The sequence below is a fragment of the Apodemus sylvaticus genome, chromosome 10 (assembly GCF_947179515.1).
Source record: "Apodemus sylvaticus chromosome 10, mApoSyl1.1, whole genome shotgun sequence".
Classification (NCBI taxonomy): Eukaryota; Metazoa; Chordata; class Mammalia; order Rodentia; family Muridae; genus Apodemus; species Apodemus sylvaticus.
In genome coordinates, this window is record NC_067481.1 from 26,920,941 (window position 1) to 26,948,726 (window position 27,786).

General features: G+C 48.5%; 1 protein-coding gene across 1 annotated transcript; it reads right to left on the reverse strand.

The window, feature by feature from the left end:
• Positions 1-1,094: 1,094 nt before the first annotated feature.
• On the reverse strand, positions 1,095-27,786 carry Ttll6 (tubulin tyrosine ligase like 6). Its single transcript, XM_052196582.1, has 13 exons — positions 27,766-27,786; positions 27,494-27,624; positions 24,038-24,194; positions 23,101-23,244; positions 22,224-22,309; positions 17,206-17,431; positions 15,321-15,496; positions 12,188-12,376; positions 11,029-11,203; positions 8,987-9,265; positions 3,188-3,513; positions 1,591-1,613; positions 1,095-1,336 (listed from the first exon to the last, which is right to left on the reverse strand). Exons 1-13 carry the CDS (start codon positions 27,784-27,786, stop codon positions 1,095-1,097), a joined length of 2,175 nt encoding a protein of 724 aa, XP_052052542.1.

The window sequence follows — 27,786 nt, forward strand, 5'->3', positions numbered from 1 at the left end:
ATGGCGATCCTCCTGCCTCTTGCTTCCCAGTTGCTGGGATTACAAGTGTATACCAAAAAAACCTTGTCCCCTAGCTCCATTTAAAAATCCGTTTTGCAGGGATTTGCTGTGTCTATTTTCACTTGCTCAGGATACACAGAGATGCTGATTTTCATGCCTCACCACCATGAGTACTGGGAATACAGGCATAAGACACTATCCATGCTAAACTACTCATTAAAGATCGTTACTACATTAATGTGGGGGCACAATTGTAGAGGGTCAAAAGACAACTTGCAGAAATCAGTTCTTTCTTTCTACCATGGGAACCCCAGGATTAGAACCCAGGCCATCAGGCTTGGCAGCAGGCACGTTGATCTGCTGAGCCATCTCGCTAGCTCCAAAATCCACATTTTCACAAACACCCAGGGGATGCCTGTGGCTCCTATTACTCAGGGGTCTTCCACAGTGTGAGCCACTGGTAATCAGGGGCAAGGTCAGTATACCTGGTAAGGATCTGGCTTCCACTGCAGGAGTGAGGGCAGCAGGGTCTGTGAACAGCACCAATTCCTTCTCATGGGTTTTTGTATACAACTTTCCTTCAGAGGCCCCAGACTCTGAAAGAGTGCTCCTTACGGGCTCCCCTACCCCCACCCCTATGCCCAGTCCTTCCACACAGTGGAATCCTCCAGGTTTCCTGGTTCTGTTAATCCACCCCTTTCATCACAGTGCCAGCCTTTGAGGATAGTGACATAGGCTGGAGCCAAGCCTGTACAGCCTAAGAGACGTGAACGTCAATCCATTGATGTCGACGTGGTTCTTTCTGGTTCTGGGATGTGTATGGCTGTCTCAACTTCAGCCATAGGCAGAAGGCACGAGTAAGGTGCCCCTCGGGATGGAGGCGGTTCAGCACCATAGAAACAGGGCAAGCAAGGATCTCATTCTGAGGAGAGTCCCAGCTGCTGACTTACCTGCAGGTCTTCACCAATCCATCTATCCTCCTCCGTACCCAACACTCCAGGAAGGATAAAGAGAGGAGCTGACATGGAGATGACCTATCTGTGGAATAAGGCTTGTACCCACCTGATTCCTCTCACGTCCGTTCTGACCAGACATCAAGCAGTGGCGGTGTGCTTTGGGTCCTGTGCGCCGGCGTCCCTCGTCGTCGTAGTGCCCGAATGGCTTCTGCTGGGTCGAGGGTCCAGTCGGGCCTGCGTGGCAACTACTAAGAGGTCGTTCAGAGATTCAACATGTCTGTGAGAAGCCTGCAGGACGACGACGGAGGGTGCAGCCAACACTTTCTTCCTGCCAGAGCTGCGGCTGTGAGCGCACCGCTCCTTGGACAAGGATGGGTATTCTGGAAAGGTAATGTCGGTCAGCACAGATTCCTGGAGACCTCCTACCAGGCTCCCGTGCCCCCAAACTGGCTAAAGGTCTCAGAATCAAAGTCAGCCATCGCGTCTCTGCTCTGTTCAGTGTCTTTGACCTCCCAAGATTGGCAGATGACGAGGCTCACATGAAAAGAGCTGGGGATGTTGAATGGCAGCACTCTGCTGACGATTCTGCTCAGTGGGGATGGAGGATCCCTAAGAGCATGGGCCACGTCTCCACTGGAGAGAGAAGAGGACCTAACCCTTTCAACCTGGGAGTCCTAAAACCTTTGGGTCTATTCCAACTGATTCCCCTCTCTTTACTCCTATATAATTTGAATCTTCTTGTCACTACTGGTTTTGGTTTTTTGGGGTTTTTTGGGGGGGGAGTTGGTAAATATTTTTACTTTATTTTTTTAAATCAGTGTTTCACCTGTATGTCTGTCTGTGTACCACACGTATGCCAGATGATGCCCATGGAGGCCAGAACAGAGCATTGAATTGGACTGCAGTTACAGAGAGCTGTGAGCAGCCATGTGGGTGTTGGGAATTGAACCTGGGTCGAAAAACAGCCAGTGTTCTTAACTGCTGAGCCATCTCTCCAAACTGCTAGTTTTGTAAACTATTTTATTATTATTATATATGTGTGTGGGTGAATGTACCACAGCACATGGGTGGAGGTCAAAGAACAATTTTGAGGAGTCATTTCTTCTTTACAGGGGTCCCAGTGATCAAATTCAGGACATCAGGGTTATGTGGCAATCACCCTTTTATCCACTGAGCCATGTCACCAGTCCTGATCATTTTTATTTATTTATATATATATTTTTAAAGATTTATTTATTTATTTATTTATTTATTTATTTATTTATTTATTTATTAAGTATAGTGTTCTGCCTGCATGTATGCCTGCTTGCCAGAAGAGGGCACCAGATCCCATTACAGATGCTTATGAGCCACCATGTGGTTGCTGGGAATTGAACTCAGGACCTCTAGAAGTGCAGTCAGTGCTCTTAACCACTGAGTCATCTCTCTAGCCCCATTTATTTATATTTTTAAACATTTTATTTGTTGGGGATAAAGAGATAGGTCAATAGTTAAGACACTGGCTGTTCTTCTAGAGGACCTAGGTTCAAATCCCAGCACCTATAGAGTGGCTCACAATGATCTGAAACTCCAATCCCAGGGAATCCTCCAAGGGCATAGGGTATGCAGACATGAATGCAGACAAAAGACCCAAGTACATAAAATAAACATGTTATTTGCTTTTATTGATGTGTATGTTCACGCTGTCTATATATGTGAACCATATGGATACAGGTGCCCAAGGAGGCCAGAAGGAGACTTTGGATTTCCTGGCACTGGAGCTACACAGACGGTAGTGAGCTGCCCATTGCAGGTGCCAGCATTTATTTATTTATTTATGTATTTATTTATGGTTTTTTTTTTTTTTTGAGAAAGTGTCTTGCTGGGTCACTCAGGCTAGCTGCAGACTCAGGACCCCTCGTGCCTCAGCCTCCTGATTGCTGAGACAGCAGGCATGAGCCACCGGACTGGGCCCTCACAGTTTGGAAGTCAATGGAGCCTACAGTGGCTAGTCACAAAACTGAGTTTCACCCTGGCCTCCCTACCACTGCTGTGAAGGCACACTCCCATCCAAGACCTAAAGCACTGGGGATCTGCCCGGTCATCCGCCATTCCTTTGAAAGCCATGAGCCTAAAACCAGCGTATTCTCTTTAGAAGTGAAGGACGTGTGCCATTTTGTCACAGTAAGAGAAAGTCAACTCCAGCGCCTAAGCTCTTGGTACAGCCCAGCCTACCCCAGTACTCACGCGACTTGGGAGTCGGGAACAAGGGGCGTTTTTTCTTCATTTGAACCTTCTGCAGTATCTCTGACATCAGATACTGCCTCTTAATGTCATTCTTCATCAAGGAACAGTTCAGGTCCAACTGCCTGGATTTGGAAAACATGAGAGGCTTGGATCTCTTCTCCTGGATCAGCTTGTGGGAGGCCTTCTGCGGCTTGCGGGTATAGGAGACCATGTGGATGCTCTCAGGGCTGCTGCACTCAGGGCTGGTGGACAGGCTCATGCTGGCCAGGGATTCCAGAGAGGTTGAGATGGGGGCTGTGGCATCTGGGGACGTTTCTACAGAGGATATGTGCTGAAAAAGAAAACAGCCTGGAATGAGATTGTGGGAGGCAGAGGGATCCCTCCTTGCTCCTGAAAGAAACACTGGGAATGGTTACAGTGGTGAATTAAGAACTGTCCTCAGGGGCTGGCAAAGTGGCTCTAGTTCCCAATCACCTCTTCTGGTCTCTATGAACACCTGACACACATGGTATACATGTAAACTGATACACACACACACACACACACACACACACACACACACGCACACACACGCATACACACAATTTATTCTATTGACTTGTTTGCTTTTGCTATTTTGAGACACCACTTTACAGTATAAACCTGGCTGTCCTGGAACTCTGTAGACCAGAGTAGCCTCGAACTCACAGAGATCTGCCTGCCTCTACCTCCTGGGTGCTGGAATTAAAAGGTGTGTGGCACCACTGTCCAGTGTGTAAGGTTTTTAAAAATTAATCTTATTAAATTTTATTTTTAAAAAGACAGAGACGAGTGGATCTCTGTGAACTCAAGGGAAGCCTGGGCTATACAGTGATTTCTAGGCCATTTAGGGCTATATAGTGAGATTCCCCGCCCCATCAAAAACATAACATTAGAATCAAATCACTTAAATAGAGAGACAGACAGAGAGAAAGGATATGCCTTGGGGCTCTATGACTGTTGGGTACAGCAGCAAAAGCAGAAGTTGATAAGCAAGAATCCAACAAACTCAAACCCTCAAAGCAAAGGCAACAACAGGAAGGGCTACCTTGTAGGAAGTTTACCTACAAGGTGGAAATGGGCTTCAAATTCTGTATCAGATTAGTGTTTTGTTTGCTTGTTTGTTTGTTTGTTTGTTTTTTACTTGGCTCTGGCTGCAGTAACCAAACACCTTTGAGAGCTGTTCAGCTGGACCTGTAGCAGGCTGGAGAGATGGGTCAGCCAGGGAAGAGGTTCCAGGTTCCATAAGACTGGGTTCAACTCCCAACACCAGGGGACCTAACACCTGCACACAGACATACATGCAAGCAAAATACCAATGCACACAGAATAAAAAGAAAGAAGAAAGGATGGCTGTGTGGGTAAAGGTGACTGCTGCCAAGCCTGAACACCGAGAGTTCAATGCCCAAGACCCATCTGGTGAAAGAAGAGAACCATGTTCTGCATAACAACTGAGTGGTTAAACAGAAGAAACTTATTTTTTAAGAGTATTGGAGGCTGAGAAACCCAAGATCAAGGTGCTGGCTGGGTTTGCTTTTGTTTTCCCCCTTACATTTTTTTTTAATTCGTGGTGATGGGGATGGAACCCACAGCCATCTACATTACATCCAAGCTACATCCCCTAGCCTGGTTTTATGTCTTTGAATCCAAACTCCTTACAAACAGCCAATTTCTGCACCTTCACATGTAGCAAAGACATAGTAGCTCTTGGGCTACTTGGCTTTCTTACTTCTTTTTTTCTTTTTCAAAGGGTCTCTCTATGTAGCCCTGGCTAGCCTGGAGCTTACTAGGCAGGCCAGGCTGTTGTTCTCAGACTCAGAGATTGACCTGCCTCTGCTAGTGAGTGCTAGAATTAAAGGTGTGCTCTGCCACACAGCTTTGAAGTTTTTATATACTAATGGAGTAATGCTTGGGTCAAGCTAGAGTCAACTTTTTGTGTTTGTTTGTTTGTTTAAGATTTATTTATTTATTACAGGTAAGTACACTGTAGCTGTCTTCAGACACACCAGAAGAGGGTGTCAGATCTCATTACAGATGGTTGTGCCATGGGGTTGCTGGGATTTGAACTCAGGACCTTTGGAACTGCAGTCAGTGACTGAGCCATGTCCTGATCATTTTTATTTATTTATATATTTCTCTGAGCCATCTCTACTGCCGTTTGCTTTGTTTATTTGTTTGTTTATTTGTTTTTGAGACAGGGTTTCTCTGTGTAGCCCTGGCTGTCCTGGAACTCACTCTGTAGACCAGGCTGGCCTCGATCTCAGAAATCCACCTGCCTCTGCCTCCCAAGTGCTGGGATTAAAGGCATGCACTACCACTGCCTGGCTTCAGCCCTGTTTGTTTTAAGACAGGGCCCCTCTTCTGGCGAACCCCGCTATACCACTCCTGGGCAATACCCAGAGGATTCCCCAGCGTGTAATAAGGATACATGCTCCACTATGTTCATAGCAGCCCTATTTATAATAGCGAGAAGCTGGAAAGAACCCAGATGTCCCTCAAAGGAGGAATGGATATAGAAAATGTGGTATATATACACAATGGAGTACTATTCAGCCATTAGAAACAATGAATTCATGAAATTCTTAGCCAAATGGATGGAGCTAGAGAACATTATCCTAAGTGAGGTAACCCAGTCTCAAAAGATCAATCATGGTATGCACTCACTGATAAGCCGATATTAGCCTAAAAGCTTGGAATACCCAAGACACAATCCACATATCAAATGATGCCCAAGAAGAAGGAAGGAATGGCCCCTGGTCCTGGAAAGGTTCAGTTCAGCAGTGTAGGGGAATACCAGGACATGGAAGTGGGAAGGGGTGGATTGGGGAACAGCGGGAGGGAAGAGGGCTTATGGGACTTTCGGGGAGGGGGGAATCCAGGAAAGGGGATCCAGGAAAGGGGAAATCATTTGAAATGTAAATAAAGAATATATCGAATAAAAAAAAAGAAAAATCAGATTGAGAAAAATCGTAGATATTTTTAAAATCATTTAAAAAAAAAAAAAAAAGTCAGGGTCTCTCTATATCCCTGGGTATCCTGGACCTCACTATGTAGACCAGCCTGAATTCAGAGATCCACCCACTTTTGCCCCACCTCACTCTGTAGACCAGCCTGAATTCAGAGATCCGCCCACTTTTGCCCCACAGGTGTGGAATACCATGATTCCCCATACCTGGCCCAGAGTCACCTGTTGTTGTTGTTGTTTTGTGTTGTTTTGTTTCAAGATAGGGCTTCTCTGTGTAGCCCTGGCTGTCCTGGAACTTTCTTTGTCGACTAGTCTCTCCTTGAACTCACAAATATCCTCCTGTCTCTGCCTCCTGCCTCACCTCCTGAGTATTTTGCATTTTTTTTGGATTTGTTTTGTTTTGTTTTTCTTTCAAATAAAAACTAGACATTTGACTGCTGAATAAACTCTCTAAGCATTTCATTGTTGCTGTTTCTTTGGCTTGGTTCTGCAATTGAAGAGCTGTAAATGTTGACATTTGCCGGGCAGTGGTGGCACAAACCTTTAATCCCAGCACTTGGGAGGCAGAGGCAGGCAGATTCCTGAGTTCGAGGCCAGCCTGGTCTACAGAGTGAGTTCCAGGACAACCAGGGCGATACAAAGAAACCCTGTCTCAAAAAAACCAAAACAAAAACCAAAACCAAAACAAACAAACAAAAAAAAAAAAAAGAAAAAAAGAAAGTTGTCATTTGGTGTCTAAAGAGAACTGGTACATGGACATCTAGCACCAAGGATACCAAAATCCAAGGGCCATCAGGTCCTTTCTATAAAATGCAGTACTTGTGTGCCACCTATGAGTCTCATCCAGATAGTTCTTCGTCCTCACTGTTTAAGTTTTCGCGACAAGGCCGACCTCCATGTAGCCAAGGATGACCTTGAACCACAGATCTTCTTGCCTCCACCCTTCAAGTGCTGGGATCACAGGTGTGCACCACCACAGCTGCCTCTCATATACTTCGAATCACCTCTAGATAGACGTATACTGCCTAATGCAGTAGAAACGCTACATAAATAGCGGTCACGATATTGTTTAGGGAGTGATGTCAAGGACAACGTCTGCACGCTGATGCCAGGCAGAGTGGCACATACCTATCCTCTATAACGGCACCCAGGATGCAGAAGCAGGAGGCACCTGACAGGCCAGCCCGAGTTACACAGCAAAATTGAGGCCAACCAGAGCCACAGAAAGACCCCCATCTCAAAAACAAAAGCTTGGAAATATGTGTGTGTGTTTTGACAGGGTCTCTCTGCACAGCCCTGGCTGTCCTAGAACTCTCTCTAGAGTAGACCAAGCTGTCCTCAAACTCAGAAAGCCACCTGCCTATGCCTTCCTGAGTACTGGGATTAAAAGCTCTCAGAAACAAGGGTTTGGGATGGATACAGCTCAGTGATAGAGCACTTGCCTGGCATGCTCAAGGCCCTGGGTTCAATCCTCAGCAGTGCAAGAAATGAAGACTGGGGTTGGAGAGATGTGACTCAAATATTAGAGTGCTTGTCTCCCAAGCATGAGGCCCGGAGCTTGATCCTTAGAACTCGGGGCTTTGTTTGTTTGTTTGTTTGTTTGTTTTAGAAGCTTAGACTTGTAATCCTAGCAGGGGAGACATAGAGACAGAAGGACTCAGAGGCGTATGGGCCAGCTATCCAAGCCTACTTGGTGAGTTCCAAGCTCCTGTTCCAAGATCTTGTCTCAAGAAACAAAGTGGATGGTATCTGATGACTGACACCTAAGGTTGTCACGCACATAGATAGGCACACGAATATCCACATGCACAAATGCATCTTAAAAAATTGTATATGTTTAGTAAAGATGTCATTTTTAAAAACATTTTTTGATCTGTCAAATTATTGAAACTGTAACCATGGAGGCAGATGATAGGAAGACTTTATATCTGATTCTGTGTTTGGAACATTTATTGTATATGCAGATGGGATAGACTGGGAGAGTGGAGGGATGACTCTACAGTTAAGATCTCTTGCTGTTTTCACAGAAGACCCAGGTTCAGTTCCCAGCACCCACTCACAACTGCCTGTAGCTCCAGTTCCAGGGGATCCACTAGCCCCTTTTGACCTGCTAGCAATACATTCAGGTGGTACACACACACACACACACACACTAAAATAAAATAAATACTTAAGATGGACTAGGTTAGCTCTCAGTTCTGGAGCTTAAGTGACCCTCCTGTTTCAGCAGCCTTCTGGTGAACTGGGACCACAGGTGTGCCTCACCAACCTCATCAAAATGGCTTTATCTCAGGTGTGCTGACACATGTCTCTAACCTCAGCACTCAGGAGACAGACACAGAGATTTCTGGACTTAGTGATGACCCTGCCTCAAAACAAACAAACAAACAAACAAACAAAAACAAGGCCATGTGACAACACAGGCAGTCGCTGTTGTCACCGATCAATGCTTGCCAACAGCTTTCAGACTATGATGAAGCCAAAGAGGCTTTCCTCTCCAGAGACCTCAGAGGAAGCCTGGCCGTGCCCACACTGGCGGTTCTAGAACCGTCAAAGGACACGTGGTCCTGTTCGAAGCATCTAGATTTGAGACAATGCACTGGAGGAGACTAGCATGATGTCAACAGCGACCTGCCTAAGAAAAGGAGCTGTGGGAGCCGCCCTCCTCAACCCATCCCAGGCCCACCCTCCCAGCAGGTATGCCGATCCACTGTTTGAGCTTCACAAGTGGGGAAACTGAGGCTCAAGCAAGAGCTGCAAGTTAGGGATAGAAAAGGGACAAGAAAGCAAGACTCCCCCCACCCACTCCCAGAGCACTCACCTGGGGACTGCTGACTATGCTCACCGAAAGGGCCGACTTGACTTCCTTGATTTTGGAATTGGCCATATGGAACTCCAGCTCAGAGCAGCTAGGGTTTGAACTCCTCAGGTCGGGGACAGAATTGTAGTTCCTCGCCGACACGGGCTTGCAGGGCATGAGGATGGCCTCCTTCTTGGAGTCCTTCTGGTCGAGGCTACCAGAAGTTTCATTTTTCTTGAAGCCTCTGATATTCAAGAGCAAGCCAGATGTGCAGGACACTAAGGTCACTGGATGGAAGGACTGGGAAGAAGGAAAGCAAACACGCAGCCCGTGGGGAACGGGGTCCTCCTGTCCACCATCGGATTCATCCGCACCCCAGGGAAGGTGCGAAAGAGGTGAAGAGAAAGCAAGCAGGAGACACCAAAGGCTTCCTAATCTGGAGCGCTCAGCCTGGGCTCTGGAACCCTTCAAAGCTCATAGCTGGATTGTGAGAGGGAGTCCGTGAGCCACTTGAAATTCAGATTACCAAAAGTACAGGGCATACTTGATGGCAAAAAATATTCCATAGCTTTCATCAGATTCCTAAAGAGTCTGTGACAGCCGGGCAGGGTGGTGCACGCCTGTAATCCCAGCACTCTGGGAGGCAGAGGCAGGCAGATTTCTGAGTTCGAGGCCAGCCTGGTCTACAGAGTGAGTTCCAAGACCGTCAGGGCTACACAGAGAAACCCTGTCTCAAAAAAAGAAAAAAAAAAAAATCCAAAAAACCAAAAAAAAAAAAAAATCTGTGACACTGCGCCCCCCACTCCCACACCACACCTCCAACAAAGTTGAAAATAGTCTCCAACCCAGCTCTAGCCCTTCCAGGTGAAGTCTTCAAGACTAAGAAGATTATCAGGCACGGTGGCTCGTTCCTGTGATCCCAGAACTCCTGCAGGAGGATAGCCATGAGTTACAGCATGGTCTACATAGCGAGTTCCAGGCCTGCCATCAAGGGCTCCACGGTAAGTGTGAGACATTTTGAAAATAAATAAATAAAAGATTGGAAGGAAGCTGGCGATATTGCTTAATTAGCAGCCTAGTATGCATGCGACCCCTGGTTCAACCTCTAGCACTATTAATCAGGCTTTTCCCCTCATGCCCGTAATCCTAGTACTCAGGAGGGGGAAACCTGAGGATGAAAATTTCCACTCTATCTTGGGCTACCTAGTAAGTTTTGGGTCACATGAGATGGCTATCTTTAAGAAAAACAAAGCAAAACAAGAATGATAAGATATGTTGAAAAGTCATCTGAGTTGGGTGGTGGTGGCGCACGCCTGTAATCCCAGCACTCTGGGAAGCACAGGCAGGTGGATTTCTGAGTTCGAGGCCAGCCTGATCTACAGAGTGAGTTCCAGGACAGCCAGAGCTATACAGAGAAACTCTGTCTCGGAAAAAAAACAAAACCAACCAACCAACCAACCAAACCAACCAACACGGGGGGGGGGGGGGGGGGAGTCATCTGTACCACTGAGGTAGAAAAGAACAGGAGGCTGGAGACAGAGAAATCAAAAGACTCAGATCCCAGGACAGTGAGGCGGCTCGCCAGAGGCTCGCCAAGGGGCCCGCCAGGGGCTGGGCCTCCGCCCTGTGTAGAAAGTATGTCGGAAGCACCCTGCCCTGCTCAGTCATCCCCATGGAGTGTCTCCCAGAAGCCCCCCCCCCAGGAGCCTGCTGGAGGGGGCATTCCCACCCAGGTCGGAGAAGAAGGCTTTGAGTATACATAGTTGTGGGGCACACTCCCTACATGAGCTCATAAGGCTCAGTCTCCAGCACGGCCAGGAGGCTCTTACTTCCAGAGACAGACCAGTGTGAGCATCCTCTAAACCAGGATGGAGGGATCATCCTCTAACGGACGGACGCCAGGCTCTTTGCACCTTCTAGACCCCTTCCTGTAGTCCAGCCCTCCGGGCAACCCATCAGTGTGTCTGTGCTCGGAGCAGAGGTCTCCGTGGCACCCTTCCACGGATCGGCCCAAGCCGGGGCAAGGTGCTGGTTATACACACGCCCCCCTCATGGGAGTTTACTTGTTTGGGGGGACAGGTGGCCGTCTTGCACTTCAGCTGCTGTCTCTGTCGCTGGAGCCGCATGATTTTGTCTCTGGCCTGCTCACCCACAGACTCGCCCTGAATCTCTTCCTTCCTTTCCTTTTTTAGGAAGAATTTTTTTTCCTGTTTCTGCCTCAGCTCCTGGATCAGCTGCCTGTCGATTGAAGAACAGATGAGTGTCATGGGCGAGGGAGCAGGGTATGGGTAAGGGATGGGTAAGATGGAACAGAGAGGGGACTGGAGAGATGGCTCAGTGGTAAAGAGCACTGGTCTTCCATGGGACCCTGGTTCGATTCCCAGAATCCACACGGCATCTCACAGCTGTTCTGAGGGGATCTGATGCATTCTTCAGGACTCTGCAGACACTGCATGCATAAGATGTACAAGCAGGCAAAACATGCATACATGTAAACCAAACAATTAAAAAGAAGATGGACTGGAGGATGGAGGGTCTACACACAAGTGACCAAAGGCCAAGGAGCAGAGCAGATAAGGAAGCGCCATTCTCCCAGCCATCCCCAGTCTGGGGAATAATAGCTTCCAAGGAAGGGCTACTTCTCACGCCACAGGACCGCCATCACTCCCCCTTCTCTGGAAAGAGGGGCTGGGTAGGGCGCTAAAGCAAGGGGCTCCCGTGTTGGGCCACTACATTTGCTGGGCTCTCTGGACCAAAGACAGTGTACCAGATGAAATTCTTGGTCTTAGGAGTCAGGAGTCATCTTGATATCTGACCCTCCCTATGCTCTGACTTCCCCTCTCATAACTGAGGTGCTAGGTAAGGACTGGACCTAATTGGATGGCTCTCTTCAAGACCTTGGATTCCATATAGCCTGGATTTATAACACACTTTGGAGGCAGCGGTAGGCCGGGCGTTTGTCTTAAGGATGAATATCTAAAATAGCAGCTTATCTATTGAATGGCTCGATGTGCTGTGGAAACTGGGAGCAGTTTCTGGTCCTTGTGAGACCGCAGACAGGATGTAGCTGACAGAACTGTCAGCTGGGAAATGGGACACAGAAATTCTCCCCCCCCCCCCCCCCCCCCCCCCCCCCCGCTACCTTGGGCCACCCAGAGGAGCAGCTCAAACACAGTTACCAGAGTCCCCTGTCCACCTCAGCCCTAAAGGAAGCCTTCCTACCGTGCATACAGCTCCCGGGCTCTGGAAGCAACAGTGTTCTGGAAGAGGGAGCTATTGTCCTGGAAAAACTTGTCATACTTCTCCAAATTCAGACCAGGGTAGATGAGCCGGAAGCCTCCACAGTTTTTCTTTTCATATTCCTCTGTTTTCTGTAACCTCACGGCCTGGAAACCCTTGACTTCCTCCAGCCTGTGGGAAAACAGATTGCAGGGCAACGGTTACATTTTCTTGGAAGAGACATGTCCAAGCTGACTGTCATCTAAAGCCCTGCACATGATAATGGTTGATTAAAAATAAAAGCAAGAATGCTTCTGAAAGGGGGTTCCAGCATTTCTGGGACAGGAAGTGTCACAGTGCTCAAAGGAGCTGGTTACAAGGGTCTGACAGCTCAACCAAATTCTCTCCCTTTATGAGTAAAACCCATTTCCCCCTTGGCTTAGTCTGACTGGGCAGACTGTCGCCACCTTCCCGGGAGTCCATGGCCCTCATTACCCTTCTCTGGAAAAAAGAAGCTCCTATTTTGCTACATTTGAAGGCTTCTTGGATGGACGTAATGAGCCTTTATGAGCCGAGGCGACTTTACTCATCTCCAGGAGGAAAAGATCAGGTAGGGTAGCAAGATAAGCTTCCTAACGGCAGAGACACCACGAGCCACTGAGTTATCTATTGCACAAGAGAGGCCTTCAGCAGGACTACTAAGGTGTTAGAGACAGCAGCGCAGCACAGTATAAGGCCTTCTGGGGTCCCAGGCAGCAGGCAGCCCCAGCTCTAGAGTTTGGAGCTGTCACCAGTCAGCCAAGCCTAGTCATGTCGGCTTCCTATGAAGAATCTTCGTGTCCTTGGCTTCTAGTCCAGGACCATCCTGGGCACACAGAGTGCCAGGGAGACGAGGTGCCATTGAGCATGCCTATGGTATATGACAGAGCTTTTGCTGGTTTGTCTGTGGTTTCTGGAGACAGTGTTTCTCTGTGTAGCTTTGGCTATCCTGGAACTCACCCGGTAGACCAGGCTGGCCTTGAATCCAGAAAGATCTGTGGCCTGCCTCTGCCTCCCGAGTGACGGGACCAAAGGTGTGCACCACCACCACCTCACTCGGAGCAGAGGTCTTTTTTTGTTTGTTTGTTTCTTAGACTGGTAATTTCTAAATCCTCATGTGATACTAATCAATTTATTTCATATAATTATGTCTATCTATCTTAATCTCCAGTTTCCAAGAACAAAGAGACAGTCTCAATAAAATAGTTCATGTTGCTAAATTCTTGTTACAGGATATGTGATCACATTGTGTTATTCTTCTGAAAATACCCATTGCTACTTGTGGTGTGGCTCAGCCCTTAAAACACACCTTTATTACCTGTGGCTGGAATACAGACACGCCCACAGTACACACCTTTAATCCCAAACAGGGAAGGCAAAAGTTGTTTGTAGAAGGAAGCATCCCACCTTTGAAAGGGATGTTTGGGGAGAGGATGGGGACGGGAATGGAAGATTCAGGGTCAGCTGTGGGGAAGGACAGGCGACATGGGAGATGGCCATGAAAATGAATGGAAATGTGCAGCTGATGGGGGGGAAGAAAGCAGAGGGCATATCCTGGATGAGGCAGAGACCTGGGACAAGAGAAGCACTCAAGAATCAACGTGGATGACCTTAGCTGTGACTCACAACACTGGGGATATGAAACCTGAAGAGGCCACCTCCTGTAGCCAGGCAGGAATCCCAGTGGAATGATACAGACACCAACCCACCCAAAAATCTTTCAACCCAAAGTTTATCATGTTTGCAAGAAATGTAGGCATCGGGCAGGGAGCTGAGACTGAGGGACTGGACAACCAATAACCAGCCCAACTTGACACCCATCCCATGGACTATAGGAACCTGAAGTACACTAGATGCGATCTCAAAAACAAAACAAACAACAATAACAACAACCAAGAAGAACAAACAAAAGAATGAATCAAAAGAAAGCAAACAAACAAAAAGATAAAAGGCAAGGGCTGGGGGGCTAGAGAGATGGTACAAGAGCTTGGTACCTCTGTCAGATCCCAGCATTCTCCTAAAAAGCTGTGCGTGGCTGTGCGTGTCTACTCACACACACACACACACACACACATCAGCCTGAAACCCTGATGCTGGCCAATGGTTCAGCTCCAGAGTCACTGGGGGACTCTATCTCAAAGGAATGAGGTAGAGTGACAGAGTGTCTGATGCCCTCTGCACATAAGCACACAAGTATGCACAGGCTACCCCCCCAACATGTGCATATATAACACACACACACACACACACACACACACACACACACACGACTACAACAGAGATCCTGTCTCAAAACAAACAAAACTACACTAACTCTTCTTTCTCTCTCTCTCTCTCTCTCTCTCTCTCTGTGTGTGTGTGTGTGTGTGTACACGTGCTCACATGTGTCCTATCTTTCTCTCCCAGGAGAGAAGTGCTAGCCAAGTGCTTTAACAATAATGTACAGATACAGTTAGAAATCTTTTTTTTTTACATTTATTTAGTGTGTATATATGTACCCTCTGTGGTGTGTGGTGAGGGTACACAAAGGTCAAAGGATTGGTTATAGAAGTTGGTTCTCTCCTTCTGTCCTACGGCATCTAGGGCTGGAATCCAGGCCATCTCACTGATGGCAAATGCCTTCTTGGTTTTTTGGTTGGTTGGTTGGTTTTGTTTAAGACAGGGTTTCTCTGTGAAGTCCCAGCCATCCTGGAACTCTCTCTGTAGACTAGGCTGGACTTGAACTCACAGAGATCCACCTGCCTCTGCTTCCCAAGGGTTGGGATTAAAGGCGTGTGCCACCATGCCAAGCACGAGAGTGTCTTTACCTACAGAGTCACTTCACTGGCCCAACGGTTATAAGGACCTTCACAATTTCTAACAAACCACGGTACCGGGTACTAGGTAAGGCTTCAGATGGACGACGTCACTCAGTGCCCCTAATAGCTTATGCATACATAGTTCCACTTCACAATGAGATCCCCAAGCCTCCAGGAAAGTGACAAAAAGGCCACAGAACCAGCAGACTTTAGTCACAGCTGGGCCCAGGACAGGCAATCTTAACTGAGGGCCGGGCAGGATAAGAACCAGCTGCCTGGAGTCGGAGGCTCTGCTCTACCTGATCTCCCGATTTGGACACTGCTGCAGGAACCGTCCCCGCTGTCTCTCCTCCTCCAAGACTTTCTTTTTGTCACAGCTCCCCAGGTTGATGAGGACCAACGCATCGTAGAGCAGGCTGTCTTTCACCTCTTTATCCAACTTGGAGTCAGTGGAGAAGCTTGGAGAATGGTTGACCTGTGAAGAGAAGACACCGGTTGGGGATGTGAAAGCAGAGATGAGGCCAAGACTCCACCCTCACGGCCCTGGCTGTGCGCGTGCGCATGCTTGGGACAGAGCTGAGGGAGCTCGAGACTGGAGCTGCTGTGAAGAAAGCAGGGAAGGCAGGAAGTGGAAATCCCTCTAGGGCAACCAGGTGGGGTTCTGTTTGTTTCTGCGACAGGGTCTCTCAATGAAGCCTTATACTCACAGCGATGCACCTGCCTCAGCTCCCTGAGTGCCGGGATCAAAGGCTATACCACCCTTTTCGCCAGCTATTTCAGTCCTTTCTCCTCTGGAAGCGAGAAAAGTTCCCTCTCTATAGGCCCTCGATCTCATGAGTGTGGTATGTGTTCTCTCAGAAACTGTGCTCTACACACACTGGGGAGGAAAACAGCGGTCTAAAGCCATAGGTTTAACCAGACATAAGTGGCTCGTGCTTGTAAATCCCCCTTGGGAGGCCGAGACAAGAGAATTTCCACAAGTTTGAGGCTAAAATACAATGAGTTCCAGAATCGCTTGTGCTATAAAGCAGCACCCGATTTCAAACAAGTCAAAAAAAAAAAAAAGTAGGAAAGAAGGAAGGTCGGGAGGAATGAGGGAAAGGAAGGAGCCAGGAAGAGAAGACAGAGGTGGAGGAGGCGGAGGGGAGAGGAGAGGAAAACCGAAAAGAACACCAGAGGAAGTGGTACATGCTCTAATCCCCGCACTTGGGAGACAAAAGCAGGTGGATCTCTGTGAGTTCAAGGCCAGCCTGGTCTACAGAGTGAGTCTGGGTCTGGCAGGACTACTGGGTGAGGAAAGGGGTGGGGGACGGGGCAGGGAATAAAAGAAAATACAGAGGGAAATCCCGAGGCCAATTCAAAGTCTGGAAGCAGAGCGATTCTGTCTAGAAGCCGATCAGGACTGAAGGAGAGCCGGAAGGAGGCAGCTAGACCAGTTCCCGGACCCAGGAGAGTCCATGTTGTTCAGAGGAGCAGCACGACTCTGGTGGAGGGCCAGCAGCTTCTGGAGCTAGTGCTGCCACCTCAGTCTGTCCTTGGGTGGGAGGAGCTCCCAACAAAGCCCCGCCTTCCCCAGCCTGAGAATCCAGGTCCAGTGTGCGGGTCCAGAGTACGGGAGGGAAGGGCCCCAGAATTCCACATCCTTGTCCCTTGTGCTCACTGAATGGCTGCTTTAGCTGCCTACGGAATCTAATCAGGAAGCGAAGCCTGATCAGAGATCTCTTCGTCTTCCTACCGAGGGCGTGGGATTGCGCTTCCCCACTCCGACCACAGAATTGTCTATACTGATGCTTGGAATCGGGTACCTCAGGTCCCTGAGAGCCAGGCAAAGCTGCTTCCATTAGAAACCAATCACCGGCGACCAAGTTTTAAGATGGAACAGCCTCTTGGTGGGAAACACAGGAGGCAGAGCGGGCCTTTACAATCACTCGGCCCGAGAGAGGTGGCAGTTGTAAATCTGGACCTCGGGAAGGCACGATTCCCAGCCGTCTACCCCCCTCTGGTGGCCATTTCTCACCTAGGCGTGACACCCACGGGCAGCAAGCCCCACGGAAGGGAAGTGACACAAGTCAATTGAACTAATAACCCAGGTGAAGCAGGAAGGCAGAGTCCACGACGACGCTGGCTGACCGAGAAATGGGGGGATCGGGGGGGGGGGACAGCTTACACCCCCAATTTCCCTACCTCTAGCAGCCAGGGTTTGAGTTTCCGGTCCAACAAGATGTCAAAGCCCAGGATTTCAAAGCAGGCGCTGTTGAGCGTGTGGCTGGGGAAGCAGGTGTGGTAATTGTGCTTGATGACTGGGTGAGCAGAAATGAGCGTCTTGATGATGACGTCCTCGATGCCCCTCCAGATCTGCTCCACGTCGTAGCCATGGGTCTTCATGTATGTGTTGAAGGTGGACAGTTTCCTGAAGAGGGACACGGAGCACGAGGGAGGGGCATTATTCCTGGCCCGCCAATGCCATGGCATGGTGAAAGCCAGGAACTTCTGGAGATGATAAGGCTCCAGATGCGGTGGGGACCCGAGCCAAAGTGACACGGAGGCTGGATCAGAATGGGGGCGCTCCTGTAGGAGTCACAGACCTGCTGGGCGGTGGTGGCACACGCCTTTAATCCCAGCACTTGGGAGGCAGAGGCAGGCCTATTTCTGAGTTCGAGGCCAGCCTGGTTTACAGAGCGAGTTCCAGGACAGCCAGGGCTACACAGAGAAACCCTGTCTTGGGAAAAGAAAAAAAAAAAAGGAGTCACAGGCCTAGACTCCTCAGGCCTCAGAACCTCAGGGTACACAGCCTGAGAACTTTCTAAGAAACATCTGTGGGCTGAAGAAAGAGCTGGCTGAGTATTGGTTCGAGAGCCACAAGAATAAATGTGTGTGGAGTCAGTCAATCAATCTCTCTCTCTCTCTCTCTCTCTCTCTCTCTCACACACACACACACACACACACACACATCACTGGTTTGCTTCAGTAGCAATGGTTTTTCAGCCTTTGGTAACTTTTAGAAACAAGTAGGGAGCCTTTGAAGAACAATGACACCCTGGTCACACACAGTTCAGTCCCCTGAGATACTAGGGACCATAAAACGAAGTCCTGCTTTGGGGCTGCCCACAGAGATCAGCAGGACCACAGCATTTCCACACTTAGAGGAAGATGGCCCAAGCAAGCGATACTGTCCCCATTTTAAACATAAAGCCACACATCCCAGGAAACCTCAGGCTTGAGCAGTGAGGCGCCCAGCCACCCTGTCAGAGAGTCACCTGCCAAGTCTGATGGCCAGAGTTTGATCCACACACAGGAAGGAAGAACTGATTCCTGCAGGTTTTCCTCTGACCTCTACATGTGCACTGTGGTATCATGGTATGTACTCTGTCCCCCAAATAAATACATATAATTATATAATTTCTTTCTTTCTTTCTTTTTCTCTTTCTTTCTTTCCTTTCTTTCTTTCTTTTCTTTCTTTCTTTTCTTTCTCTCTTTCTTTCTTTCTTTCTTTCTTTCTTTCTTTCTTTCTTTCTTTCTTTCTTTCTTTCTTTTTTTAGACAGGGTTTCTCTCTGTGGCTGTCCTGGAACTCATTCTGTAGACCAGGCTGGCCTCGAACTTAGAAATCTGCCTGCCTCTGCCTCCCAAGTACTGGGATTAAGTGCACCACGGCTGCCTGGCTTTAAAAATTATTAAAAAAAAAAAAAAAAAAAAAAAAAAACACTGGGCTCCCATGAAGGGTCAAAAAGGAAGGAGCTGGCGTGTCAGCCAAGGAGCTGGTGGAAGGGACTGCAGAACAAATGACCGTCTGTGCAACCGCCACCTCTGTCATAGGAAGCCTGAGAACCGTGCAATGAGTGGATCCATGTATGCAAAGCACCCAGGATGTGTCTAGAGAAGGACAGACAAGCGGAGGCCTCTCAACACAAAGGTGTTTCTCTGCCCACCTTAGTCAGGTTGAACCATTTTGCATAAATGGATTTTCCACATTGTTGAAAACCAAGCCTTTCTAGTAGGGGGGAAAAACCAAACACTTTGATTTGCCTAATTGGGAAATAAAGCTTCCTGAAATAGACTACACATTTCCCTGACTTCCTACAACATGGGTTACAAAATGCAATATAACCTTTTCTTGATGACTCATTGCTGTGAATACGCTCTGCCTGACAATTTTCTAACACTCCACAGTGACTCCGTTCACTGCAACACCAGGCATGTGCCAGGCACACTGAAAGATGATGGCTGGCATCTGCCCAGAGGCCCTCCAGGCTCACAAACTTTGTCTTTTCCTCTCCAACTGGATTCCTGCTCCTGCTGACCTTGAACCCCAGTGAGAAGGTAAAGGCAAAACTGGGGGTTGACCTCAGTGGCCAACTTTGAGGAGGCAAGAGAGTTAGCATGAGAAAATTGTCTGAAGTCTCAGCAGATGAGGGAGGAGGTGGGCTCTCAAATCAGGGAGATGGGCAAAAAGAAAGGAAGGGAAGAAAGAGGGGAAGGGGCAGTAGCGGGAAGCACACCGGAGGCCAGGACATATTATGGGCTGAATGTGTTCCTCTAAGCTCAAGTGTTAGACACTTGGCCCCAATGCTAGAGTATTGGGAGGCCTGACCTTTGGGAGGGCTCTGCCCTCTTAAGTGGATTAATCTTTGCATGGCTGAAAGGGTTGTGGGTGTGGCTCTATTATAAAATCAGGCTCTCTCTGGCACACTTGCAGGGTTGAGAAGAGATGGGTCTCTAGGGGAGCGAGGAGGCTGAGGAGCCAGGAGAGGACAGAGGGAGCCCCGGGGGGCAGCTGGCTGCTCAGATGGAGAAGGGCCATGAGCAGAGGGAGAGGTCAGAGCAGGGAGCACAGAGGTTGGGTGTTGTTTGAGGGTCGGGGAGGGGGTGTGAGCTATAGGCTAGAACACTTTCTTGTTTAGCAGGTGTGAGGCCTTGGGTTGAATTCTGCTGCCAGAGGGGGAAAATATTACCAGAAGTGTCTACATTTTATTTTGGTCTGGTTGTCCCCACAACACCCTGTCCATCAGAGCCTGAGGGCCTAAGGCCTAGTATGGTTTCAATATTTTTTAATTTATATTTTCTCTTTCCCCTCTCTCTTCCTCCCTTCTTCCCTCTCTCCCTCCTCTTTGTTTACTTTCTCCCTCTCCCCTCTCCTGTGTCTGTCTCTATCTCTAGCTCCATGGTCTTAGTGTATAGCCCAAGGTAGCCTGAAATGTATAATTCTCCTGCCTCAGTCTGAGAGCTCCCAAGGGCTAGGACCCAGCACCACTGTACGCCAACCACACCACAAGGCCTGGCAATGACATTATTTCTCATAAAAGAAGGCTCTAGGTCGACAGAACACTAGTAGTAACAATACTGGGCTGCAGCCATCTGAGCCTCACAGGAACTCAACAAAGAGGGCAGGACAAGGCTGGATCATTGGCTGTGTCCGAAAACCCAGGAATGGAGGCTCAGAGACAAAGCAATTTGTGGAGGCTTACTCAGCAGTCAAGCATCAGAGAGGGGGTGACATGCTAGGCACCCTGGCCAGGGGCACTGAACCAGTGCAGGATCTGTAGGGAGAGCAAGTGACAAGAGTTTCAGACAACATGGGACTGGTGTCCTCTAAAAAGGGGGCGTGAGTGAAGTTGGGTGTGGCAATGCACACCTGTAATCTCAGCACTTAAGGGAAGAAGAATGGGGATTTGAAGCTACCCTGGGCTACATAGGCCAACCTAAGCTACATATGCAGACTTTTCTCTAAAACACTTGGGGAAGTAAAGGCAAGAAGATCAGGAGGTAAAAGCCTCTTCCACTGTAATCAAGTTTGAGGCCAGCTTTAATATACCACACAGACATACACACATACAAATACCCACCATGCACACACATATAACAGACATACACAAACGCATCATATACATACATACACACACATGCACACACAAATACACATATGTACACACACTATACATATGCATACACATAACACATACACACAAACACACACAACTGCACAGATGTACACACTACACATGTATATATACATAAAACACACATGTATACACTATACACACACATACACACAACTGCACACCTGAACACACTACACATGTATATATACACAAAACACACACTAGTCACACACAAATACACACATGTACACACTCTACACATATACATGCATACATATACACATATATACATACATGTTACAAAACACAACATAACCCTTTCTTGATGAGTCATCGCCTGTTGCTGTGAATATACTCTGCTTGGCAATTCTGATGCTCCATGGTGACTCAGTTAATATATATATGTATATATATATATATACATATATATATACACATATATATCCTCTCCTTCCAAGCAGGCTGTACTAGTAATAGTCTATGTACTGAAATGCCCTCTGCCTCCCTGACCCTGTGAGGCTGGCAGTGGACACAGCTGTTCAACCCAACTCAGAGCTGTGTGACCTTGGTCAGCTTACCCCCTCTCTGAGACTCAGTTTCCTCATCTGGGAAACAGTAACAGGACCTAGCTCCACTCTGCACTTGAGCTCCTGGGCGCTCTGCCTTGGCCACGGTGTGGTGGTGAAAATCCAACAACAAAGCCTTAGGCACCAGCTGTCTGCCATCTCTGCCCACCACACACACACTTCTCGGTCTACCGTTCTCTCAAATGCCAGCTAAGGAATCCATCGCTTTAGTAGAAAAGCTGCTGGGGGCGGGGGGGGGGGGGGGGGGGGGTGTTCAAACCCTTAGGAATCCCATGTTTTCCCCAATCTGAAGGCCGGCTAGCCACAGGTCAGGTGACTTCAGGACATCATGACGCATCAGTTGAGAATCTGTAATGGAGCAACACCCCAGGGACTACAGACTGAGGAATCACAGCTGGCAAGTCCCTCTCGCTTGGCAGCCTGCAATCAATAAAGTCTGTTGATGTGGAAATGTCAGGAGGGCAACTGTAACAAGGTAGGTCTTGGGGTGTGTGTGTGTGTGTGTGTGTTCTGCTGGGGAAACCGTTTGTGTTTATCTCCCTCCTCCCAGCCTCCCAGGGTTTACAGCAGGGCCTCCTTTTAATGATTAACAGTCCAGAGAGCTGACAGGAAGAGTCTGTTCTGGGCTGAGAGGCAAAGCAGGCTTTGCGGAGCTCATGTGACCCGAGATGGACCTATTGGCAGGGACTGAGTGGGTTTGGGTAGAATCCTAAAAAGATGGGGCAGCGACCCTCTTACCTCTTGCTCCCAGAATAAGCATCTTGAATGAAGTTGGAACTGTGCTTATTGATAGAATAATTAGTCAGGTGCATACAGATCTCATCCTGGGGAAAGAGACATAAGACCGTGGGTCTGGCTGAAGCACCAGCCTTCTGGGTCCTGAAGCACCAGCCTTCTGGGTCCTGAAGCACCGGCCTTCTGGGTCCTCTCCATGCACAGCGCTCACCCACCTCCATAGTCCCCGGGGCTTAACGGGAGAAGCGAATTTATGGGCATAAACAAAGGGGCAAACAGAAGGCAAAACGGATAGCTCATAGTTCTTTCTGAGACTGGGGGACAGGAAGATTGGAAGCAGGGCAACTAGGGAAGTGTATCCATGGCCTTTGCTGCTGCTGCTTCTTTTTGTTTGTTTGTTTGGTTGGTTTGGTTTGGTTTGGTTTGGTTTTTTGAGACAGGGTGTCTCTGTATGGCCCAGCTGTCCTGGAACTCACTCTGTAGACCAGGCTGGTCTACGAACTCAGAAATCCTCCTGCCTCTGCCTTCCAAGTGCTGGGATTAAAGGCGTGTGCCACCACTGCCCGGCTATGGCCTTCACTTCTTGAGCACCTTTGCAGTGTAGCTTTGGTGTGGGAGTCAGGAAAGCCTAGCCACAAGTCCCAGAGGCAGCACATCCTAGCTGAGTGAGGCCAGACAAGTTTCTTACACTCCGAAGGTTTTAATCTCATCTGTAAAATGGGGATACTAATCCCTATCTTGGAGGGCTTCTGGGAGGACTGAAGGAGAAACCCCGTAGGATCTGGACCACAGTCAGTACTCATCTGATGCCTGCGGATTCCCCAGAATCTGAGGGTGTTATCATGCTAAGAAGGGGAAGCAGTGTGTCCCCTCAGCTCACCAGGTTGTCCATGTTGGGGTGGGAGTAAGAGGTGGTGGCAAACCGAGCCAGTCCTTCATTGTACACGAAAACCCTGAGAGGGTCACAGGAGGTCACCAGCACGTAAACCCGGAGGTCAAACTTGAACCCGTCGATGATGAAGGGCTGGGTGGGGAGGAGAGAAGTCACGCACGCACTCGTGGGAGGTGGCAATCACAGGTGGAGGTGTCTAGCTCCCACCACCTCCTCCTCGGGGCGCTAGCTGCAGCTTTGCTGAGAGGCGTAAAGAGCAGGCTTGCCCAGGGTGGGGAGCAGGAGAAGCAGATTTGGGCTTTAGGAACAGACGGGTGACCTTGGGGTTGTCACCAAGCTACACAGTGCCTTCAGCTCCCGAGTTGTCAAATGCTTCGAGCAATTCTAAGAGATGTGTCAGCAAGTGAACACTACGGGGTCCTAGCATGGGGCACACGGCTCCCAGGGCTACGTCGCTTGCAGCTGCCTTCTGCAAGAGGCTCTTGGAATTTTGTCTTGGGGAGGCCAGTGCTTTCTCCCCCTACACACACACACACACACACACACTTCTAGAAGGACCCCTCCCTGCAGTGGGCTATATCACATGTGGTCTGTGACTCCCCCACCCCCACCCCAGCCAGGGAGAAAAGCCGGTGTCTATGAACTTCCCTAGATGACTCCCCTCTCCTAAATGAGGCGGGGTCTCCACAAGCCAAGCTTTCATCCATGTGAGGGAGAGGTCGGCCTGGTGAGGCCAGGCCAGTGGTGGACTGCGCAAGGGCGAGGGACATTGTGACTCGGAAGGTTTGGGACTGAGCACATCAAAGGCTAGAGACAGGCTCAGTTTCATCACCACCTCTGCCTTCCACTGGCTCCACTTCGCTTCTGTCCCACAGAGCCCGAGGCCACTGCGGGCAATAAATACACAATCACGGCGAGGAAGTACCTTTGAAATATAAAGCTGGCAGATCATATCCTCCCCTGGCCTGATTTCTTTCACTGACCGGGTAATGAATATGCCTCTCCCTTGGCAGCCCGAGTCCGGCTTACAAATGTAAGTCTTATTCTTTCTTGTCCTGCTGTAGGTCTGCAAATCTCCCCAGCTGTCACAGCAGGGAGGAGACAAGACACACCTTTTTAGCTTGGGAACTGTGACAAGGAAAACTAATCTTTATTTATTTCAATTTATTTTATGTGTATGGACGTTTCGCCCATGTGTATGTCTGTGCGCCGTGTCTTTGCACCATGACTGTGCCTGGTGACAGAGGAGGCCAGAAGAGGGTGTGGGATCCCCTGGAACTGGAGTCACAGACAGCTGTGAGGTACCACATACACGGATGCTGGGAATCGAACCTGGGTCCTCTGGAAGACCAGTTAGTACTTTTGAGTCCTCAGCCATTTTTTCTCTAGCCCAGGAGACTCGTTATGAAAGCAAAACAGGGGCTGGAGAGATGGCTCAGTGGTTAAGAGCACTGACTGCTCTTTCGGAGGTCCTGAGTTTAAATCCCAGCAACCACATGGTGGCTCACAACCATCTGTAATGGGATCTGATGCCCTCTTCTGGTGTGTCAGAAGACAGCTACAGTGTACTTACATATGATAAATAAATAAATCTTTTTTTAAAAAAAGAGAGAGAGAGCAAAACAGAAAAGAGAAGCTATGGACAAGGTCCTGGTGTTCCAGACAGACACTCAGTGATCCAGCGGTAGAGACATTAAACTTCCAAGGAAATTCATCCTGGATTCAAATCTAGGCAACACCACTTCCCAGCTGTATAGCGCGTCATTGGCTTCACTTCCTCATCTCCATTACCTACACCACGTGAATAATGAGACTTGTCTCATGCGTTCTTTTGTTTTGTTTGTTTGGTTGGTTGGTTGGTTTGTTTTTTTGAGACAGGGTTTCTCTGTGTAGCCCTGGCTGTCCTGGAACTCACTCTGGACCCGGCTGGCCTCAAAGTCAGAAATCCCTCCCGAGTGCTGGGATTAAAGGCGAGCACCACTGCTGCCCGGCTGTGTTCCTTTGTTACATCACACAAATTGGACAAGAGTGATGTGATGTGCCCCAGGTAGTTTGACTTGGGTTTACACATGACAGAATTGAAGTTTTGCTCCCATCTTGAGCCCTGACAATGGGACCACCTTCTCCTGTCTGGACTCCAGCGCCTCAATGAGATGCCTCCACATAAGCCAGGAATACAGGAAGGCAAATCACACCCTTGAACGCCCTCTGAAGGAAGGGTGCTGAGGGATAGGGATGTGTTTCAGATGTAGACCTAGCATGTGTGAAGCCCTAGGTTTCATCTCCACAGCCATATAAACTGGGTGTAATAGCTCAGGTCTGTAATCGTAGCAATCAAGAGGTAGGGGCAGGAGATCAGCAGTTCAACAACATCCTTGTTTACATAGCAGATTCAAGGCTAGCCTGGGCTACTAGATGCTACATCTAAAAACAAACAAACAAAAACCACCAAAGTGTACTTAGAAGAAAGAAGGTAACCAGATTAGAACTGTGGTATTTACCTATACTCCTAACACATAGGAAGCTGAAGAGGATGGGCTGAGAGTTTGGGCTAGCCTTGGATATATAGTGAGGTCTTCTCTCAAGAAATAAAGAGATATTTCTTTATCTCTTGGCAGGGATAAAGAAGCCAAATCAATGGATCATAGGTGTTACAGACATTGTTTTGTGCTTTAATTTAAAAGAATCTTCAGAGCCAGGCGGTAGTGGCGCACGCCTGTAATCCCAGCACTCTGGGAAGCAGAGACAGGCAGATTTCTGAGTTCAAGGCCAGCCTGGTCTACAGAGTGAGTTCCAGGACAGCCAGGGCTATACAGAGAAACCCTATCTCGAAAACACCAAAAATCCAAAAAATCCTAAAAGATTCTTCAGTGTACTGAAGGAGTCAAAAAGTACACTCTACAATGGCTGTGAAGTCTGGAGGTTCCTATCTTCTGAACGGCAAATATGTTCCTTATTTATTTGTTCATTTATATTTTATGTGCAGTTGTGTTTTTCCTGCATGTATATCTATTCAAGGATGTCAAATCCTGGAGTTACAGACAGTTGTGAGTCGCCATGTGGGTTCTGGGAATTGATCCCAAGTTCTCTTGGAAGAGCAGTCAGAGTCAGTGCTCTTAACCACTGAGCCATCTCTCCAGCTCCCTTTTAAATACTTGTTTTGTTTTTTTTAAATTCGAGACAGGGTTTCTCTGTGTAGCCCTGGCTGTCCCGGAACTCACTCTGTAGACCAGACTGGCTTCTAAATCACAGAATCTGCCTGCCTCTGCCTCTCCAGCGCTGGGATTAAAGGCGTGAGCCACCACCACTCAGCTTTATTTTTGTGCTTCCTTTGAAGTTAATGCCAGCCCTGAAGATTGTTCCAAACACTTTATGAAGAGTCTGCAAGTCCCAGGGATCTTAGTTTGGGGAAGTCTTGGAGAAGAGAGAAAGGGATTCTTTACAGTGTGAATATAATTCTTTTAAAACATTTTTTAGATTTTTATCTTTTTTTTTTTTTAGGTCTAGAAGTATGTATGTGCACTGTGCCACCCTGAGAACCAGACCTGGGTCCTCTATAAGAGCAGCCATTGGTCTTAGCTGCTGACTCCTCTCTCAGTCCACTTGAATACGATTCTGAGGTGACACTTCACTGCCACACCCTTTACACGCCCTCATCGGACCCCAGGTCACGTGCATTCCGTGTGTGTGTGTGTGTGTGTGTGTGAGAGAGAGAGAGAGAGAGAGAGAGAGAGAGAGAGAGAGAGTGTGTGTCTCTGATTCCCTTGTGACTCCAGGCAGGATCTAGAGAATTACACACACTGGGAGTGCATGTCTACTTTTGAGGGTCAGTGGCTGACCATGCCATTGAATGAGACAGGCTAGGCAGCCTTCTCTGTTCTTGCTCTAGGCGCCAACCTCTCATTTTTCTCCTTAAAAATTCAGAAACTACATAGGCAGGTGGTTGGAGCAAGTTCAAATCCAGCAGTTTCTGGGGTAGAGCAAACTTCCACCCTAACTGTGAGTCCAACCTGCAGGGGGCCCAGTCCCTACCTAATTGACAGCTCGTTTTATAGGCGGGGCCCGTGTTTTCTCAGCCTTGGGCACACCCTTACCCCTTTACTTCCTGAACAGTAGGGGGAAATACAGAAGGTCATATGGGGTTGTGGCAGAAGGGAAATCAAGGCCAGAGAGAAAAAAAATAACAAAAATATTGCCAGGCACACGCCTGTAATCCCAGCACTTGAGAGGCGGAGGCAGAGGCAGGTGGATTTCTGAGTTTGAGGCCAGCCTGGGCTAGAGTGAGTTCCAGGACAGCCAGGGCTACACAGAGAAACCCTGTCTCAAAAAAACATATATATTGATGGGAGGTGGCAAGGGGGTGGGCATGGTGGGCACTCACTCGGCAGGAAGACACCAGGTCCTGGGGAAGAAATGAAAGTCCTTAGGAAACAGCTTTAGCATGCGGCTCATATTCCGGGCCAGCAAATCCTTGCGGCAGATCTCACTCATCCCAGGAAAATGATTGATTTTCTGCAAAGGGAGCGGGAATTCATAAGCGATTCCAGCTGAGACAAAGCAGGCCTAGGGGAGTGTTCTGAGATCCCTTCGAGTGCTGTTGACACAGACTGGGCCACCGCTGGCCAGATGCCACACGACCAGGGAGGCACATACCTGGTAACTCTTCATTTCCAT